This window comes from Azolla caroliniana, unplaced genomic scaffold, assembly GCF_043228905.1.
Source record: "Azolla caroliniana isolate FFs.n. ecotype wild unplaced genomic scaffold, voAzoCaro1.0.p SCAF_7, whole genome shotgun sequence".
Classification (NCBI taxonomy): Eukaryota; Viridiplantae; Streptophyta; class Polypodiopsida; order Salviniales; family Salviniaceae; genus Azolla; species Azolla caroliniana.
Genome location: NW_028230442.1, coordinates 19,226,647 through 19,248,559, shown reverse-complemented (window position 1 = coordinate 19,248,559; position 21,913 = coordinate 19,226,647). Strand labels below are relative to the sequence as shown.

General features: G+C 37.2%; 1 protein-coding gene across 5 annotated transcripts; it reads right to left on the bottom strand.

Moving 5' to 3' along the window:
* Window positions 1-3,369: 3,369 nt before the first annotated feature.
* On the bottom strand, window positions 3,370-15,641 carry LOC147862210 (uncharacterized). 5 transcript variants are annotated; one of them, XM_087322233.1, is made up of 13 exons: window positions 15,362-15,641; window positions 15,116-15,245; window positions 14,405-14,467; window positions 12,128-12,163; window positions 11,981-12,046; window positions 11,835-11,884; window positions 11,199-11,729; window positions 11,053-11,098; window positions 4,568-4,681; window positions 4,345-4,458; window positions 4,171-4,262; window positions 3,910-4,063; window positions 3,370-3,836 (listed from the first exon to the last, which is right to left on the bottom strand). In XM_087322233.1, exons 1-13 carry the CDS (start codon window positions 15,445-15,447, stop codon window positions 3,561-3,563), a joined length of 1,758 nt encoding a protein of 585 aa, XP_087178359.1. In that variant the 5' UTR covers window positions 15,448-15,641; the 3' UTR covers window positions 3,370-3,560. The 5 variants fall into 5 exon arrangements, with proteins under 5 accessions (XP_087178359.1, XP_087178358.1, XP_087178360.1 ...); XM_087322232.1 differs by having other exon boundaries at window positions 12,128-12,172; window positions 15,362-15,640; XM_087322234.1 differs by having other exon boundaries at window positions 11,199-11,717; window positions 12,128-12,172; window positions 15,362-15,640.
* Window positions 15,642-21,913: the final 6,272 nt, after the last annotated feature.

Here is a 21,913-nt window from a genome sequence, read left to right as displayed (position 1 = left end):
CCGGTCCTTAGCTACATGCACGTACACGAGACACCCGAACACGTTTAGATGCCAGTAGGACACTTCCTTACCGGTCCAAACTCTCTGTGGCGTGTCTCCGTCCAAGGGTACTGAGGGTGATTTGTTTATCACGTATGTCGCCGTCGACAATGCCTCAGCCCAAAACTTCTTGGGTAGTTTTGCATGCGCCAGCATACTCCGGACCCTCTCCATTATGGTCCGGTTCATCCTCTCGGCCAGCTCGTTTAGTTCCGGCGTCTTCGGCACGGTAAATTCGAGCCGGATTCCCTTCGAGCGGCAGTACTCCTCGAACTGCCCCCGGTATTCTCCTCCGTTATCTACACGAACCGCCTTCAGCTTCCAGCCGGTTTCTCTTTCCACTCTCGTGTGGAGCTCTTTGAAGACGGATAACACCTGATTCTTCGTCTTGAACGGTGTGGCCCACAGCTTCCGGCTGTGGTCATCTATGAACGTCACGAAGTACTGCGCTCCGGCATGTGACTTCGTGTCTACTTGACACACATCCGTATGCACCAACTCCAGTGGTGCATCAGTGGCCTTGGTCGGAAGGAGGTCCGGTTCTGCTTACCGGCCAAACAATCAGTGCACTTCTCTAAGTGTACGTTCTTCACTGGAATGAGGTTTCAACAATATTTTGGCCGGCCTTTTTGCAATTTGTGCAGAAGACATTTGTCCTACCGGATCGGGATTTCGATCGTTTTCTGTCTTCTCTCCTCTTTGCTCAGCTTTGGCTACAGCTTGCTCTTTGAGCCGATTCTCCTAAGAACTTTTGCATTGTCGTCAATGAAGAGTCCCATTGACCTTCACTAGATATCTTCCGACAAGATCGTTCCAATAGCTTTGTCCAGAGTTAGCTTCAGTTGAGCTATTGGTGAACATTGTGTAGAACACTTCCCAGTTTGCTGGCAAACTTGAGGGAAGCGCAAGGGCTTTTATTTCTTCTTCGAAGTTTAACCCTTGAGAGGATAGTTCGGCTAGCACCCATCCAAATAGAATATGGGAGGTTGTCAGCCCTGATTCCTTTATCTTCATATTCTGGATCAATATGAGTTTTGATGAAGACGATTTCTTCTCGTAGACGGCCCACAACTTTTCCCATAGGGTGTACACCGACATCTCTTTTGCCATGGTAAAGTAGAAGTTTTTGGCTAGGTGCATTCGGATGGCCGATCTGGCAATTTCGTCCAAAGATCACCATTCTTTTGTTGTCATTGAAGCCGGCTTACTGTTGTGTCGTATTGGTTCAACTTGTTGTCGGATGATTAATACATCCTGCATCATCTCCTTCTATAGGGTAAAGTTTTTGCCATCAAATTTCCGGATTTCCACGCCAAGGCCGGATATCAATGTCATCTTCTGTTGGAAGTAATATTGTTGGCCTGGTCCTTTCCTTCAATTGCTTCTCTTGTGTCGATATTGTTGTTCTTGTTGGACTACAGTCGCCCTGATATAGTTTATGACAATACTCTTGTCTTAGTTAGCTTGTACAAGGGAAGTAGTATGGATCATTTAGTGAGTCAAGCAAACAACAACCAAAAAGCAACAAGAGAGGATATGTGTACTACTCAAATTAGAGAAAGATGAACAAGATGACAATTACACAAAGAGAGACAGATTCGCTCAAAGAGACTCCTGTTTTCAATTACCCTCCAAAACTATATTTACAATGTTTAGTTACCTACTTTTATAGTTAGGTTAACTGAGTGTTCACACTAAAGATACAACATGGGCAAACTAGGGCTTTTCCCCCAACAATAATGAATTGCAAGTTTTTGAGGATGGTAGATAGTGGCTAACATGGCAGACATGAAGGTCTTATAGTTAGCTAATGTTGGTAGGGTGAGAGTTGTGGCTAGATCATTTAATGATTGGTTTATTGACTTGAATCCACAAGATTCTATGGGTGTGTTGGATAAGTGACCTTTGGTACTATTATTATGGCATCCTAGAGATTTATTTGGAAGGATCAATGGATGATAAGGTGATTACTTTTTTTCAATACCCCGTAAAGTTAGGTAGACATATTATTCTTAATAAGACCCATAAGCACTTTGTCGTGGAGGATTATTGGAATGCTCAAGGGATTCCTAACTTGTTCTTGATGAATTTCAGGGGTCAAATTTGGAATAGGCCAATTGCTCAAAGAATTACAACTTTTCAATTGCATAACGTTTGAATTGGTATGTGGATATGCCATGCTTAGGTAGGTTGCCCAATTTGTCAATCACAAGAATACATTAGCCATTGTGTTTGAAGGAAGTTCTGGAATAGGCTTTTTGAGAATTTTTGTCATTGCAAGGTTCATGGGCTTCATTTCACTGGGCAATGTAGTCTGGAGTTCCTTTCCTAATTCTGTTTCTTCTTATGAGATGGACTCCAATGACACTTTCGGAATTAACAAATTGGATTGTTGCACTCTGGCATGGTTTTATTTGGCATGAATATTGTTTTGCAAATAAAGGAGTTGTGGGATCAATTGACTCCAATTGTTTGTATGGTATTTGTGGATAGCTAGGTGGGTGTGGATGTTTCAAGGTTAAATAGTCTAGGTTGATGAAACCATCACATCCGCTTCGTAAGAATTGGTTAGTTCTTTAAAAGTTGAATATGACAATATTCCTATACGTACACATTCTGAAGTATTATTACAAATAGTTTTTTGGAAGTTTTGGAGTTCTATTCAACGCGAAAACAAATTTCGCACAATTCCCACAACTAACCAAATATCAAAGATGGAGCTTTTTCTGAGATAATCAAAATTGTGTCCTAATTGGTTTACGTACAATGCTTTTGTATTTGATTGTAGGCATGGAATTAGAGCATAGCTATGAAAGTTTAAGGTAGTATTGATGTGCCAATCTTGTTTCTTAGTGAAAGTTGAAATTATTTCCTCGATGGAGTATCTGATTATCAATATATCAACAATTCCACATGTCCCACTACCAAGGTAGAGGTAGCATCATACAATTGTGGCACCATTTTAGTACTTTTCACACTTTTACTAAAATTATATGTTTTCATAGAGAGAGAGAGAGAGAGAGAGAGCTAAGAATTGTTTTAATACGCACAATATGTTTATAGAAAAATACTTGTATATAGTGGCAATTTTGGTAGAATCAAATATGAGAAATGGGTTTTCCTTTGATGAGTACCATAAACACATACATCAGTTGAAAGGAAAATTGATTTGGAGGTTTTTGCAACATTTACAAGAGAGAGACAGAGACAGAGGCATATTTATTTATTTTTCTCTTTGGTGGTCAAATATGACATATGAAACCAAAATTCAAAGCAAACATGGAAACCAAGAATAAAATTGAATAAAAGAAGTCGGGAACAAAAATCCGATCAAAAAGTTATGTTGGCCAAGACAAATATTTCATGATTGTTTTTAAAGCAGTACATCAAGCAGCTCGACAATTGCTGTCATAAGCAATGAGGTTAGTTGTCAACCATCAATTCTCACTTCGTAATACTTTACATTTGGCTGTTAACACATCGGAGATCAGAAACACAGAAAAACTGCATCCTTTCATCATTCATGTAAGTGCAACATCTGGTTTAATATCTTCCTGAAGTTCAGGATGGATAAGTCCCTCTCGCAGTTCAGGGATATTTTGTGTTGTAATTCGTCCCTTATCATATCCATCCATAAGATATTTACCAAGCTTTTGCTTCCATTCGAAATTGTCTTCATCTTTCACATCGTGGTATACTCGATCATAGAAGTTAAGGAACGAACCAAGCCCAGTGTTTGGAGTCCAACCATAATGGACTAGTACTTTAGATTCATCGATTGTCAAATCACAGTCAACCTAGAAAACATTGATACTTAAAATAATCAAAATATTGTAGATTGTCAATGACCCAGGATGAAAATGTGCCAACCTGTAAGGGTCTGTTTTCCAAGAGGGAGGTCTTGCCAAAGGCTGTAACATTCAAGACCTTAATCAGCCTCAGTACTTGCCAGTTCACTGGTAGAGACTCAACTAATTCAAAAAAATATGTAGCGTTTCCATATTCAGGACGCTCCACAATAATCCTGTTGAAGAACATAACTGAATGTACTATTTAGAGGATATTATGATGCTCATGATTCATGAGATTGCAATTATATGCATTGTAACATTATCTCATCATTGCTTTTACCTATTGTGTTTGTCAAAAACAAAAACAAAAGCCTGTAGCTGTCTACACCAAGCCCATTCTACAGGCCAGCCTCTTTGTTGCAATGACTTGGCCTGAAATACCGAAATATACTTAAACAAACAGTATGAAAGTATGCTTAACATATCCATCTGTAATCACTATACTATGTTTCACCTGATCCATCAAGAAAACCAAACAGGACAAGCAGTATGTAGGTGCCTTGGCCACATTTGTTTGTTGACGGTTATGTTGAGGAAACTTAAAAAAACCTGAAGGACTTCCCCATACCTGCACAGGAAACATGCGTGTGCATAAAGCAAAATCCAGAACAAATGCTTGTCACTTGCTGATTGAGGGATGTGACATTGTTTTCAACTCTTGAATACAACTGACAAACCTTCGTGGCAATCAACTCCAGGTCTTTGAAATGATCAACAGTATCACTCCATTCATCATCACAGCAAGCACAATGTATAATCATATCTTGAAGGAGCCCTTTTTCCTTTAGCTTCTGTTGCAGAAATATCTCTCTTGCCACACTATTTTAGCCATATCTCGATCATATGATGTCATATTACATCAAGCATAGATATTTCTCTCTTTATATTGTCTCGCTATTTTAGTCATAACTCAGTCATATGAGGTTTGATTTTGACAAGCTATGACTCGAATCAAAGCCCACAACAAGATCTATGAAGATAACTCTCTGATCCACTTAAGGTACAAAGATTTTATAACAATACTTCTTGTCCATTTTGGTCTTACAATGGCAAACTCTCCGACAAGGGCCACAAATTCTAAAAGAATGATTGATAATGAGCTGAAATCATCAAAGATTCTCAGTCTCAATGAAACAACTTAATTCACGATGGAAACATTGCTTATGGATCATTTGGTTTCTTTGCATGAAATTATAAACTAAGGCGACGACATTAGGTACTCATGAGGGAGAATGTGAAACTACAACTTATTGTTTGTAAGAGTGAGTCTTATGAAAATTGTTGCAAACTTGAAGATGAGGCTAGAGGATGTTAACAAGCTTGTTGTGGAAACAAATGAGTATTTGAACAAGATTGAGCTAAACGACGCATTAAAAAGAGGAAAAAATGGTCACAATGAGGTGCAATGTGAGTGAAATGAAGAATGTATACACAACAAATTCATGGACCGATACATGTCGTAGTGATGTTGTCTTTTGCCTATCATGCATACAATAAATCAAGAACCGAATGCATAAAGTTGAGACGCAAAAGAATTGAAAGAAAATGAACATCAACCAAAGAACATTATCACCCATGGGATAAAAAAGGAGAACATAGATCCTTGAAAAATGTTACCCATAGGAGTGTATAGGGTGGTATAAGGGTCATACATGATAAAGGTGTTGTGGTATATGTGTAATGTATACAAGTGTGGGTGAGGATAAATATGTGTATGAACACATGCACAATTATGTGAATGTGTACAAGAATGTAACGGTCTTTTTGTAACGGTCACATTATGTAACCGTTATATTATGTACTATATAAATCCCCTATGGGGCATGTAATGGAATATAGAACTTTTCCCTCTCATTTCTGTGTCATTGTTTCTCTCTCTCCCTCACGCGTAACCCCCTTGGTAGGGGGTGGAGCTGTTCTTAGCTCCACCCCCCCCCACCCATAAACACTTGGCACGCCCGTGCGACAATGCTCTTGGCACGGTCAAACCCAAAATTTGTCCGGCTAGGCATTGTCAAAGATGTGCAAAATGTTCAGCTCGTTTTGAGCCAATTCGTTGGTGCCGACATCTAGTGAGGTCGGTGTATGTCCTATCAGCTCCGTCACTTTCGTTGTTTCCCGGGTTGTGTCGTCATTGAGCTCTTCGTGCTGTGTGTGCTCCTGAGGTATCGGCTAGGTTGGGTCAGTGTAATGGGCTTGCTGCATGGTGGCAACGGAATGACAGCCAACTGTTCATCAGCCCTCTCAATGGTACTAGGAAGTATGGATAATGCGTTGCCAAGCCCTACCGGGGAATGCCCACTCGATTCACTGTCGAGGAGTTGAATGTGCTCCGGCTCCTCACCTGTCTCCTGATCTTTCGTAGACTACCTTTGTTCAGCCTCATATGCCTCCATCTCCAGTGTGAATTGGAGTTGATCGTCCCCGAACTCCTCTAATAGCTGCGCTATTTTTGTGGAGTGGCATTGCACTAGGGTCGGGTAGTCATTCGCAAGCTCCTCCCGAATGGTTGTGACACTGTCCTCATCGAGCTTAAGAATTCCCTACCTTCCTTTCGCCTGTTCTCCTGGTTTGTCCACCAAATATGAAGTTCCGCTGCTTGTGCAGACCAAGCCTTCCATCCTTGTTCCACCTTGTCGGCAATCATTTTTAGGGCCGACTCCTTCCGGCGTGAGAGCAATGTCTCGATCCTCTCTATGCTCATTTCTGTTTTGGCCCGCATCTCCTGTATGGTGTCTTCGAGTTGCTTGATTTGCTTGCAGTGCGCCCGAACTGCACAACATAGCGGTCTTGAATTAACCCCATGTTTGTCTACAAGATCTTCAATTATTTGTCATGCAACTCTCCTATACATGCCATTTCCTTTTGTATGCGGAGCTGTATTTCCTCCGCCAATTGTCATTCGGCCGCCAGTTGCTACTCGTATCATGCCTTTTGCTTTTTTTCCGGCGTGCCAAGTGTTTATGGGTGGGGGGTGGAGCCAAGAACAACTCCACCCCCCTCCCAAGGGGGTTACTCGTGAGGGAGAGAGAGAAACGATGACACAGAAATGAGAGGGAAAAGTTCTATATTCCATTACATGCCCCATAGGGGGTTCATATAGTACATAATATAACGGTTACATAATTGACCGTTACATTCTTGTACACATGCACATAATTGTGCATGTGTTCATACACATATTTATCCTCACTCACACTCATATACATTACACATATACCACAACCCCTTTATACGTTTGACCCTTACACCGGTCCCTACACTCCTACGGGTAACAAATAAGTCATCAAAATTTTCTTTAATATATACTTTGATATGTCGGATATGAATTTGTATGGTGCACATTGAATCGTTTGTTTAAGAGAAAGGCCTATCAAATGCACAATGGTGATGTAAAGAGAAGGATCATACTCAAAAATAGTTGAGTGTGCCAAATCGGTACACAATACTTTGTGAGTGAAGATAATAGCATTTCACAACAAAATGTCATCGTAAAATATTGCAAAAATAATAAAAGAACAAGTTAAGGATGTGTGAAAAGACATTTTCTATGATCCTTAACCTTATTCAGTTTTTTCCTATGCTTAAACATGGGTATTTTGTTGTAAAATGGTCTGATCTTCACTCATAAAGAATTAACTATGAGGTACGCACCAAACTATTTTTTAGTATGATCCTCTTTTATCGTAAGTTATTTCTCCCAAACGATCGATTTGATCATGTCCTATACACATTCACATTTAACATGTCATAATGCATACTAAAGAATTCTTTCATGTTCCAAGGATGCAAGTGTTTCCATACTCTCCTCTTTGATCCCATGAATGACAACATTCTTCAATCACCATTCATATTCTCTAAATTCTACTTTCCACATTTTTTGCTTGAATCATCATATGATGATAGGCAAGTTAGAGACAACATACATTAACAAACAAATTTGTTGTGCATACATTCTTCATTTCATTCACATCCAAACTCATTATGCCCATTTTTTCCTCCTTCGATGCATCCTTTAGCTCAATCTTACCCAAACTCACTTGTTTCCAAACAAGCTTGGGGCTCATTTTCAAGTTTGCAACCATATTCTTAAAACTCATATTCTCAACAAGATTAACTTAATGTTTCATCTCCTTCCTAATGAGTTCCTTGGCCTCTTCACCATACTTGTTTATTGTTTCTTGTAAAGAAAACAAATAATTCCTAAGCAATGTTTTGATTGTGCCTTGAGTTACTACATTCAAATAAAAAAACTTTGATGATTTCGGCTCATTATCAATCATACTCTCTTCAATGCTTTCGCCCCTTGCATGTGTTAGCCATTGTAAGGCTAAACTTTGCAAGAAGTATAGTTTTGAAAAATGTATACTTTAAGTTGATCAAAAAAAATTATCTTCCTAGATCTTGACATGAGCTACAATTCAAGCCATAGCTTATCAATATCGGACCTCATACGACCAAGTTATAGCTAAAATTGTGAGAAAATAAAGAGGGCGAGGGGGGGGGAGGTGAGTATGGGGTTATTAAAGATATATCGAACAACCACATTTGTGTGTAATTTTAAATGAGGAACCATGTAATCCAAAATGGATATGTTACAAATAACAAACTTATAACATGGTGCAACACTAGACTGCGAATGGGAAGCTTTCAAAAAAGTCATTTTTTCATGCGAAAACATCCATTTCAGCCAAGCATGTACCTTGTACAGGCATCAAGAAATGTGGTTCAAATAAGGAATGGTTTGATAACAAATGCCATGAAGCTTGAAAGTGCCTTATGAGTTTGGATACAGTCAAGTATAAGGAAAATCGTCAAAAACTTTAATAGTTATTCAGCACTTTCTTCAAACAAAAGAGAAAGCAATGCATGTGCTAAATTTTGGAGAAACTAAAGGGAAATGTGTTGAGTTATGCTAACTAGACTATTATTGGACTTGTTCATGCTTTGCAAGAGCTTATATGAGCAATCAAATGTCATGAAGATGATGTATTATGGCTCTCTTTCACATCTACGTTCCTTACGACTGAGAATCTATTCGTAAGGCTTTATGAAGTGGACTTGCAAGGGGCAAAAGATTTTCAATGTACAAAGGCTGAAATGTTCAAATGGAAGTTCATGCATGTTGATATGGTACTTTGTGAGCACCCTAGGAGGCACATGGAAGAACTTGTGGTACCAATTGAATATATGTTTGCAATTTCTTGAATCTATGAGAAGGTTATATGTTGTGTGCATATAGGCGATAGGATGCCCTATTGGTGTTAAGCAAGGATGCCCACTCTCACCAACACTATTTGGCCTAAGCATTGATGAAATAGAAGCAATGGGTGCCAAGTTTGTAAAAGAATACGGCATTGAAGCTTCCATTGGGAATGTAGTCAGCATGCTTTTGTTCTATGCACATGATGCGGTGCTTTTTGCAAATACTTTACAAGATGCACAAAAGCTCATGAGGGCATGCACACTAAATTGTGTGTCATTAACTCTAAAAAGAAGATTATGCCTATGAAGAGCCAAAGTAAGAATAAGCATCAATAGATTTCTCTATGAACAAGGCCTTTATGCAATGTCAATGTATCATGGCATGGGAAAAATGTGAAGGCTCACGTTCCATACATAATACTACCTACGTTGCACCTAGCTTCAATACCATATTCTTCGTTGAACAAGGAAACCACACACCCCAATATATATTGGCACTCATCCCATTGCTCATTATTTGGACAGTTGATTCCATGCGAGTTAGTTCATATTGGGGTACACGTGATGAGACTAGTCGACTATGCATATTTTGCCCAAAAAACATCGGGAGTTTAAGAATCAATCATTGATATAATGTCTCCCTACTTTAGATCACATTTAAAAATTATTTCCACACCTTCGACCCAACCCTATCTTTCCATGAATTTCCCTCGTGGTCACTATCTGCACTCTCAATTGTGACATTCACAAATAAGTTCTTAAACATCAAGAGTTTTTACTCACTTTTAAATGCATTATGTGAAAATGTTACATTTTTGGTTTCATAGGTCCTTTTGTGCACTCTCAATTGTAATATTCACAAATAAAGTTCTTGAACATCAAGAGTCATTACTCACTTTCACATGCATTACATGAAAATGTTAAATTTTTGGTTTCATACATCATATTTGACCTTTGAAAACAATAATAAAATATCAATATATCTCTCTAATGGAAGTAATTAAAGAGGTAAAGGTAGAATTTCATTTAGTCAAACATGTGGAAGTTAACAACGTAGACAATATCACGGTTGAACTAGAGAAACGTAGGACTGAAGTAATCAACGCAAAATTAAAAATGATGCAAAAGAATTGAGATGGCTGGAGGTAGCTAGGAACATGTACAATGATAAGAAATTGAACCTGCATAAAGTAAAATTGACGAAGAGCAAATGAGGAATGTGACACAAATCAATGTGCACATCGAAGGCATCCCCGAGTCACCAAATGCCACTCCCAACGAAGGACACAATCTACCAAGCTCAGGTATAACAAAGAACTAGCCAGTGGAAAAAGACACTACTAAAGCTCAATCACTCATATTACAATTTCTGAATTCAGCATGAAATATTGTATTCCTCAAAAAGTGAATCATATACTACAAGATGGCCCCCTTATTTTTTCCTTGATGAAAAGCCGAAAAAGTTGCAGATTGACCACAGAAAACAATATATGCCACAGATCATTATATACACTACTTTATTAGATGCCATTAGGACAGTAGGGGTTGAATGCATGACCTTCAGGTCTCTGCAAGACATTCTTACTAATTGAACTAGAATTGTTTGGGCACTCTCTTTATCTCTCTCCCACATTCTCTCTCTCCCCATCTCATCCCAACTCTTTCTCACTCCGTAATTCCATAGTATATATGCGCAATATCAAAATGTATACTATATGTGCAGCTGGAGTTGTTTCTTGTTGTCCATTATGTATCCCTATATCATGCAACGATATTCTTTTTTAGCAACACTTTAAATTTGATGTGCTTTTGGAAGTCCATATGACATGCCCTAAGAATATAAGGTTATAGCAACACTTTTAGAGCACAGCTATGGTCATTGCAGCCTACGTTTTCAAACATACATGCATAGATATGATTAGAATATTTTCATTCACTCTTCATGAAAAACACTAACCTCAAGCAAGCCAGGAGCATCTTCTTGCAATGCTATCTCAATTGTTCTGTAGAGAAAAAAAACAAATAAAGGTATTAACTTGACAAAGCTCATCGTTGTTCAGCTAGATAGATAAGTCATAATAAAATTGAATATGCAAAACATACACTTTCTTTTTACTTGTAGGCAATGAACCCCTTTGTGAATCTTGATGTCGTTTTCTTTTACGTCTATCTATGTCAAAACACTTAGACTCATGCAAACTTCTTGCACTACACTGTCCTCCAATGGGAATTCCATGTTCAGCAAGATCATCTACTCTTTCTTCTTTCATGTGTTGACATATGTTTTGCCTAAGAACCTTTAGACGTTCGGAGAGCAATTCATGATCCAAATTATCCATATCTTTAATATTATCTCCATTCACTATGTCTTTCTCATTAAAGAGTAGACATAGACCCCGAGAAGATTCATCTTGGGGTTCTTCCTTCACAGTAATAGGATTAAATATGGTTACATGTGGAGAAGGACCCTCAGAAAAACGCTGCAAATCCAGAGGTGCTATATGACATCTTTGGATACTGCCAACATCCTCCCCTTTAGCATCAGACGTTTTGCAGTCCCCATACAAGACACCAATTGGTTTTTGTTCACCACGAATCTTACAAACATCATCAATGATGCCTCTACAATTAGATCTAGAATAGAAATCAGGAAAAATTGTAAATGATTTAGACGTCAGATAATGGAGCAAAAACCCCAAAGTTATTTTTCAGTTAAATCATTGTCTCCAATAATGATACCTCTGCAGCTTGCTCTGGCATGTTGAGGCATTTCTCATAGATAAGGGTACCTGAAAATATGAAGAAGATGCAATTGTGTCTTTCCAAAACAAATTGCCACTCAAAAATTACAGAAATCTTCTGAATAGACAAGCTATATATCTCACAGCTTTATTTGGAGCACTATCTAGTTTCTGATCTTCGAAAGGTTCCAATAGTAATCTTAAATTAACCTGACTCATAAAAATCATTGAATAGTTTAGCTTTTGGAAATTTTTACACACACCATACAAGGAGCTAGTATTGCAACATACCAATTGACTTGCTAAACAACTTTGCATTTGTTTTACCTGCATGAACTGCAATCATTGAAACTGTTGTAAATGCACCCATACACAGGAAATAGTATGTGCAAGCAAGGAATTTTATCCTAAATGACATGCATATTGGGGATTACTGGAAGACAAGAAATTTTAATACACAGAGAATCTACACTTTTCTTTTACATAGGATCCATGAGGCTATATAGCCCTTGTTGGGGATTAGTGGAAGACAAGAAATTTTAATAGTAGAGCTTCTTGGGGTAAATGTTTAAGATCATCTAGCTTTTGCCTAAAATGACATCAAAGCATTGTATTTATTTAAACCCAAGCCTTTACTTCAAGAAAACTCTTCTAAACAGATCGTAATTTTTACGCAATTCACAATGAAAAACTTAGATGAAAGGGTATCATGCTTCCTGCAGAGAATAGAACCCCATACAAAGTACTATCATACGATCAGCTCCAAATATCATATTCTATACATCGTAAATTACACTTTGCCCATAGACTTAAAACTTAACGTACCTTTACTTCTCAAAAAGAAGAACCGCATTGCTTTCCTTATTTTATCTAGTGTGAAATAGAGGATTTGAATAAACATAGCACTATGTAACATGATATTTCTTTGAATAAAAAACTCTTGACCAACAATGAATTTCAGAAAAGGAAAGTTTGATGGGGTTCTTAGGTTCTCCACAAAAGATTCCTCAGTAGAAAATCCTAAACAGTTATTTAACCATCAAACACCAAATTGAGGGAAATATTTTTTTTAAGATGCAAAATTGTTCACGCAATGGGGAGTGGAATCCTTTTCAAGAAATAGATTTAGTAAACTCTACACCCACAAAAATCCTTTTCAAGATATAGTTACATCACAAATGCATGTATATATCTATTTCTGCCATTGAGTGCTCATCATTTTTATCATTACAGAAAACAAATTAGAATCAAGACTACATAAGATCTCAATCTCTACAGAATATTTAAAACAAAAGATTGTAGATCAGATGTCTCACAAATCCGAGTATTAATTCAAGCAAAGAAGACACTATTCATGAGAGTATGACAATGCAAACATAAAATGAAGGAAAAGGGAAGCTAAGCAAATACCGCAATAAAACCATATGCGTAATACTCCATTAGCTAAAGAATAACAATTAGCAACAAAGAATTCAAAGATTGTGCCTAAAAAGGAAACAAGAATCAAAAAATTGGAACTGAAAACTCCATGAAAATAGAGCGAAGATTGGACATGATTTTAAATTCTTGCTACAATCAAAATTGTTCTCAATACCAGAGATCATAAAAATTGAGAATTTGCAAATATTATACTTCGAGGTTGGTCAGCATCCCTTGTCCAACAAAGCTATATGGATTGCCTAAGTATCTCTCTTTTGTTCTTTGCACAAACATGGGTATCTTTCGAAAACCCAAATATAGATCAGCGTAGTTGTCAACAAGCTAAATTTGGCCTTCAGTCTGGTCAATTTCTGACTGAAGGCCACTTCATATTGCGAGATTGAATATTGTTATGAGTAGACTATGTGGAAAATAGCCGTATAATATATGATTGCCTTATAGAGTAGTGCACTGATAATCTCCCCACCCTCAATTATCTGCCTATTAAATTTGGTCTTAAATCTCATCAATAGTAGATTCACATTCAGAAGAAGCTCATGATTCTTTCACTTTGAAGGCTTCAAGATCAATGCTCTCCTTAGTTTTCCATAGCACAATGGAATTTTGCAGCAAATTGCAATGGATTTACTTGTTCAAACATTGACATACAATGTCTATTTGCCTTATATGGCAGTGCATTGTCTATCTCGACAAATCGACTTGTCTATCTCCTAGATTTGGTTTTCAATATCATTCATGCCAACTTTGCATTTACAAGATTTATTTTGCGGGTTTGGATTCACTGTTCTTCACAGTTTTCACTTGCACCATTAAATTTCGCAATAGACTTATATGAGTTTGCTAGTTCAATATTTGAATATCGAGCTACAGTTTATACTTGCCTTATATGGAATTGCATTTAAAATCACAACCCCCCCTTTGATCTACTTGTAAGTTATTGTTTTTTGGTGTTATGTTTGTTCTTTCTTGAATGAGTTGTTTAATATTACCAAATTGTTAACTGTTATCATACAACTTGAGATAATATTCTTTCTCTGCTCTCTATTCTTTTCAAGAATATTCATCCAGGAGTCAGCTCCTTGAGATGTCCAATCCAAACATGATCTTGGTAATATTTAAATCATTTACCTGGTTTTGTATGCTCTTTCTGATTTGTTCCGTTAAAATTTTCTCCATGAGGGCTTCTTTCTCCTATAAAGACAAATGACATTGTAAAAAGCTGATGCCTAAGATCCCATGTAAAAAATGTAACACAAATTCTTTATAGTACTATAAAAAATGGACATTTCTGAGAATGCAAAAAGAAAAGCTAAAATATTGAGAAATAAATGTCTCTTTTTGGGAACAATGAGAATAAACCTACATAATTGATGCTCAGATTCTATTTTATAAATGACACTGGGATGCTCTGTAAAGCATCTTTTGAGAGAATGTAAGAAAACATAAATCATGGAAACTCGGCAACTCCATAGCATGGTTGCATGAAACTGTGCTTTGGCCACATACATCAAAGATACGAATCATATGTATGTATTAAAACAAAGAGGAACATGCCCTTTGATACATGTACCATGTACATTGTAAAGCAAATCTGTATATAAGTGAAAAAATTAAACTTCTTGAATTGGGGATGCTTAAATGCGGATATATATACAATCTCGTATTTAAAATTTCCATTCCATTGCCATAGTTGCACAAAACAGTGTTTCAGCCCATATTTTACAGGTAGCTTTCCGCTAGTGCATCTAGAGGAATCGAAGATAAACACGTCTATTATAGATAAAGCATGTGCATCCTAACATATAGAAAATAACTGTATAAGGTTGGTAAAAGAGAAACCTCATCCAGTAATCGGACAATAGAAGATCGCAGTGCGGAAACTTCCTCATTGAGTGAATGAACTTCTGATCTCTCTGCCATGAGTGCGATTTCCCGATCTTTCAAACAGCCCAATTTTCCGGTGGAAACTCTGAAACCAAACCGTAGGAGAAAATCATTTCTAATTCTAGCACAACGCAACCGTGAATCAAGTGCAATCACGGTAGCAAAAACTAGAAACGGGAGATTCAATAAGGAAATACTTACTTTTCTGCATTCTGAATCATTTTCTCCCATTCTTGTCGCAGCTTGAGGCATGAGTCTTTCACTGATTGCAGAGGCGAGTTTTCCATGGATGCTTCAGCGAACGCAAATCCAAGGGAAGGAATGGGATATGTAAAAAATTGGGCCTAAGTCGGTGCACTCAGGATAGCTTCCTCCCATACTTGATTCAGTTAGGAACTGAACCCTTCAGAAATTGAAGAGCCGAGTGTTCCGTGGATACTTCACAACACACAGATCAAAGTGCAGAGAAATGGGAGTAGGAGGAGGAGGAGGAGGAGGAGGAGGACTCACATGCGTTTCTGTGCTATGAAGAGGCGGGATTCCTCTTGTGTTTAGGTTAGGGTTTAGGGTTTCTGCAAAGAAAAAAAATTACCAGGGATTTCTATCGTCTTGGCAGAAGCTTTAAGCCTGTCTGTCTCTCTGATTCCTCAGACTCAAATCCATATGGAGGCTCAAGGCTCTCAAACTCTAATTAATAATCTCTTCCCATTATTAAAGCCTTAATCTCATATCTCATTCTCATCATGGGATAGTCGATGATTAATCGCAGCGTTTAAGTACTAATGAGTTCAGTTAATCCATCGAAATCTCTTGATGCTTAAGTGTTGTTGAATCTGATGAAATTCTTAATCAGAGTGTTTATGTGATAACGAGCCCAATTAATCCATCGAATGTCTCATGCTAAATGCTGAATCTCGTAAAATTCTTAAAATTCTTAATCACAAAGTTTTAAGTACTAATGTGTACAATTAATCCGTCAAATGTCCCATGTTAAGTGTTGAATCAACACTTAACCGTAGCGTTTAAGTACTAATGAGTTCAGTTAATCCATTTGAATATCTCATGCTTAAGTGTTGAATCTCGTGAAATGCTTGATCGCAGTATGTACTAATGAGTTCAGGTTCTCCATCGAATGTCTCGTGTTAAAGTGTTGAATCTTGTGAAACGTGTAATCACATTGTTTAAATATGTACTAATGAGCTCAATTAATCCATGGAATGTCTCATGTTAAGCGTTGAATCTCGTAATACACATGAGCAAAATATGGTGATTAGGGTTTGCCTTCAGTAGCTCTTTTGTACCACGTTATGTAAGTAGCTCAAGAGTAGTGGACACCCACTCTCGCCCATCTTGTGAGTTGCCGAAACAAGATGGTGGATAGTGGAATGTAGAGAGGAAACATATTAAATTGAGCAGGTTTTTTAAGAGTTTGAAATTGTTATTTATTACCTTCATCATCCTTATTAAGTTAGAAATAAACACGATGGGAGAGGGCATCTACCTTCCCTTGTTGGTAACCAGGACAATATAGTATTTCAAAATCAATATCTGCCAAAAAGATAGAGCAACAAGCTTGGTGACGAGTACGATGGCAAGTGGTGATAAGGTATACCATATTTTTGTGATCAGTTACCACCTTGACTCGATGTTGTGCTCCAATGAGATAAGACAATCATTGCTCAAATGTGATAATGATAGCAATATTTTTTTTATGATAGATGGAATAATTGATCTCTTGGGGCATGAATTTTCTTGAATAGCGTGCAACTCGATGGAGGACTCCTTGGACATTTGATTGAGATAAAAGCTCACCTGGAGCAAAGTCTAATGCATCAATTTCTACAAGAAAGAAAGGAATTGATTGGGGTTTAGATGTAGTAGTATGTATAGCAGCTTAAGTGAATGGCTTTCTTAAGTGTATCAAATGCAAGTTAGGGCCCATTAGAATTCCAAAAGAATGAATTGTTCTTGTGGGTAATTGCAATTAAGGGCCAAACAACCTGTGAATAGTCTTTCATGAACCTTCAATAGAGATTGGCAAACTAGAAATGATTGAATCCTTCTTATGTGTATCAAATGCAAGTTAGGCATTAGAATTCCAAAAGAATGAACCGTTCTTGTGGGTAATTGGCAATTGCAGTTAAGGGCCACTTTGAATAGTCATTCATGAACCTTCCATAGAGATTGGCAAAGCCTATAAATGATTGAGTATCTTTGACACATTTAGGGGTTACCTATTATGGAATGGTTTGAACCTTCTTTTGATCCATCATGACACCAAATGGTGTAATAACATAACCAAGAAACCCCATCGAAGTTTGATCATAGATTCTTAATAGAGATCTTACAAAGACTACGATAATCCATTCACAATCGCAATGACCATCTTTCTTCTTGACAAATAAGATAGGAGCTCTGACATGAGATTTTGAATATTGAGTCAATATCCTTTTCTTGACTTTTTTGGTCCGTTAGTGAGCCCCGATGCTTTAGTGTGACCTCGGGAGGTGTGTTGCTTCAAAGGTGGTTGTTGATATTTCTATCTAGGACCACTCCAGATGTCAACCACCTTGTGTAATATTTAGCAGGATTTGACGTGTAGGCCGTCGCGCATTGTTATTTTGAGTGTCATGTCTATTGGTGGTGTTGCACAAAATTTGAAAAGGTCAGACCAAGGTTGAGTATTTCCGACCATGTTTTGAAATTTATCTTTTTAGGATCAAATGTTCGTTAGAGTTGAAAGCTCGGCAGAGGTGAATGATCAAGTGAGGTGAACACTCAATTGAGGCAAAGGCTTGGGTGAGGCAAAGTCTCCGACGAGGCGAACACTCTTGTTCAATGACTATTTGTTCATTTGAACTGTTTTTTGGTGCCAGAAGTCGAAAGGGTGCCAATGATGGGGTTTCAACTTTTTGGTGGTTAGTGCCAAATTATTAACACTGACCACATAATTTAAATTTGAAAAAAACTAAGGGGAACTAAAACAATAAACATGTTAAATCGGATGATTAGTAAGCTAACATTCAAGAGAGCGGGGTTGTGTGAAAAAACATTAAAAAAAAAAAAATTTAAAATATGTTAATGGTGCTTAAACATACTTAACGCAACAAAAATAGAAAAATAGCTTCACCTTCTAGTTGGTTTCTTAAGCTTGCTCCTAGAGCTAACTAGAAGCTCGCCAATAGCTTCAAGCGTCAATCTTATCCCTGGCAACGACACCAAACAGATGTGTGGTTTCCATGTGCACGACACAAACACATCTATAGATCAATGGAGTTCTCTCTACTGTTGATATCGTTAGACCAAGGATCCAAAATGACATAAACCCTATTGCTAGCTTACTAATCCTACTTATTAGTGCTTACACACACACACACACTCTCTCTCTCTTAATAGAAGTGAGTAGACAAATAAGATTAAGAGATAAATAACACACCACTTCTTCTTATAAAAGAGGTTTGACATATATGTAAGAGTAGAATGATTATATTTTGGCTATTTAATTCCCAACCCTAATCACTTAGACTTCAATTTTGAATTCCAAAACTTTCATAGTGATCTTCACAAAGACCCCTTTAAGTGGGGACTATGTCCGCTTTGGTGGGAAGGCCAGAGTGAGGGCTGTTGAGAGGAAATTTGAGAGTTCTATGATGTAATTTTGTTTGCTAACTAATGCGAAGCAGTATTTTTTTGGAAAAAAAAAAAGACCCCTTTAAGCCAGCATTGCAAGCCCTTTGATACGAAGCTCCAAGGCATGTTTCCTGTCGAATTAAAGCAATTTCGTGTGACTTCCACATCGTGCTTATATTTTTCAAGAAAAGATTACAATAACGACCCTCGATCGATTATGAATCATACGAACGCTACAGGATTACCACATAATTAAAATAGCAATAGGTAAAATACAAACGAGTTGAAATCTCAACTCCATTACATGGAATGCATATAATAGAAATTGGTAAGATAGATCTATTATAAGATTAAGGAGAAAATATTTGGGAGAAAATCCTCAAGTTTTAGTGCAACGGCCCGATAGACAACAACCACATCATTATTGGTCTTGCATGCTCTCTTGATTTCACTATCCCAGGCTCAAACGAATTTTCGACAACACTTCCTCCTTGTGACAAATTAGATTCCCGAATATTAGTGTCTTGCTTCCTAGAGCTAATCGTATAAATAAAAATAGTAATATTTTGCTTCCTAGAGATCTTCTTGTAAATAAAAATAGTAACGTCTTGCTTCCTAGAGCTCATCTTGTAAATAAAAATAGTAACCTCCTCTCTTAGCATGCATCATGCTTTCCCCCTTTTATATGCGCCTATCCTTCTCTTACCAAGGTGTCTAGAACGAGCCAATGTCAATCTTCACATCCATCACTGAGTGATTGAAGGATTTTCCTAAAGGGACCTTCATGGATTTAATTCCATGAAGGTTTCACACCTTCATGGATTCCTTTCCTTGAAGAGATTGATTTGTCCTCTTTGTCCCTTGTAAGCACCAACGTCACTTGATCAACTAGACATCGGGTTTCTCGAGATTTGATGTCAAGGATTCAATTTATAAATTTTCTTTTGCTTGTAACTTCTTCTTGGGAACTTTGATTGGTGATCCAAAACTTTTATTGCAATCCCTGTGAAATCCTCTAACATCTGCTTACAAAACCAAATGTCATCTCTTGTGAAGTTAACATGACTTCATGTGTTAATCAACACTCAATGCTTCAATTTTGTATTCAGAATTTCTGTGGGATCCTCATTCAATCACGAATCATAAAAGACACAATTACAAATTTTATTTCAGATTCATTGAAATCAAAGTATTTCAAGTTTTATATTATCAATTATATAACGATCAACCCCATAAATTCGTACGGGGGAGATTGGGATGATAATATATATATATATATATATATATATAAGTAAAAATAATGATATGGAGAGATCCTTGAGTTTTGGTGTAGCAAGTTTACGATCAACGACCACGTTACCTTTTGTTATCATAGGTCTCTCACACGCCCTCTTGACTCCCTATCTCATGATAATCCATCCTCCTTTTAGAGGTTTCAAGTGCCCACTTACCAAAATAATAACTTCATGTAGCACTCATGCAAAAAAATTATCTTCCATTTCGTTTTTACAGTATACCTTGTCCATATATCTGTGTATTGTAGGTCAATGTTCCCCCTCTCTTACCCCTATCGAGATTCAAACCCAATACATTATCATTCAAATAGCTAGTTCTTGTCACTTGAGTTATCTTCATTTCTCCTAATTCTGTTCAATTGTTTCAATAAAACATTAACCTATTATATAACTTGGATGTTAGGTATTTTTCTCCCTTTGCACATGCCACATCATGACACTGTGGTTACACTTCTAAGGATCATTACCGAGTCTTGAGGGTCGTCTTCCTCTGGGCAAGCTAATCGAGGGATTGGGGGATGTCACTCCTCAATGGCAAAGACCACATTATACATCAACACATAAAAGCACTTACCTCTCCATTTCATGCAACTATGGAAGCCTCAAAGGCTTTTTAAGGCTTAATATAAATTAATATACACTTAACCACTACACTAATTAAGAATATATGTTTGTCTCAATAAAAAAAATCATCATTATACAATAAACATAAGAGGTGTCTCAATTAAGTAGATAATCGCTAAATAAGAATAATGTACATCTCGTGGCTCTTTGTGGATGTAAAGGGGAGCAAATGAGGATCAAAAGGTAAACCTAAGTTAGGGCATCCAAAGGCCTAAGTTACATTTGAGTTATTCCCCATTTATACATGTTGAAAACCCTAAAGTATCCCTTTCCATCAGCCATTAACCATTCCCACATAATAAAGGGTGGTTCTCCATAAAATCCAAAATTGTGTTACTCCATGCACCGTACTCTGAATTTTAGGCCAATTTTTTTGTCAAGATCCTTGTTCAATTACAAATAGCACTAGATCATAGTATGAACCATGCATGCATTCACATTCGAGCATGTTTCAATCATTCGAGTATGGTAAACACATTCGAAGTATGGTAAATACCATACTTTTGTATTCATTATTTATTATAAGGTAAAAAACATTAAAAAAACATAAGTATGTTTTCATAGCATACTCATTCATTTGCAAACGTATGAAAAAGAATGTATGTTGCGTGCTATGCACTAGATAACAGATTTACTAGACATAATTTTATATAAATATCAAATGGTCAAGAAACTAATTTAGATACAACGAGGTAGGACTTAACTTTATTATCAATTTGGCTTGGCGACAAATTGATAATAATGTTAAGAAAATTAAAGGAAAAAGCGGAGCTTCAAGAGATCCTCAAGTTTTAGTTTAGCAGGCCTGCGAGCGCTGACTTCGTTATGCCCTCGTACAAAATTCTGATCCCAAATAATGAGCTTCTTCTCCGTTTTATAGGTCTCTCAAGCTCTTCATGCAAATAAAAGTAGTATTACTTTTGGCATGCAAAATGCTAATCACCATATTCTGCCTAATACAAAATTTTGGTCCCACATAATGAGCTTCTTCTCCCTTTTATAGGCCTCTCAAGCTCTTCATGCAAATAATAGTACTACTTCTTTTGGCATGCATATTTACTTATCTCTCTTAGGCACTTGGTATGAGCAAAATCCATTTGACCCATTGAAGTCCACATGATGTTCTCATGGTTTAAACAAAAAAGACTCAAACCCTTAACATTTCATTCTAAGACTAAGCTCTTACCAATTGAGTTATTATTAT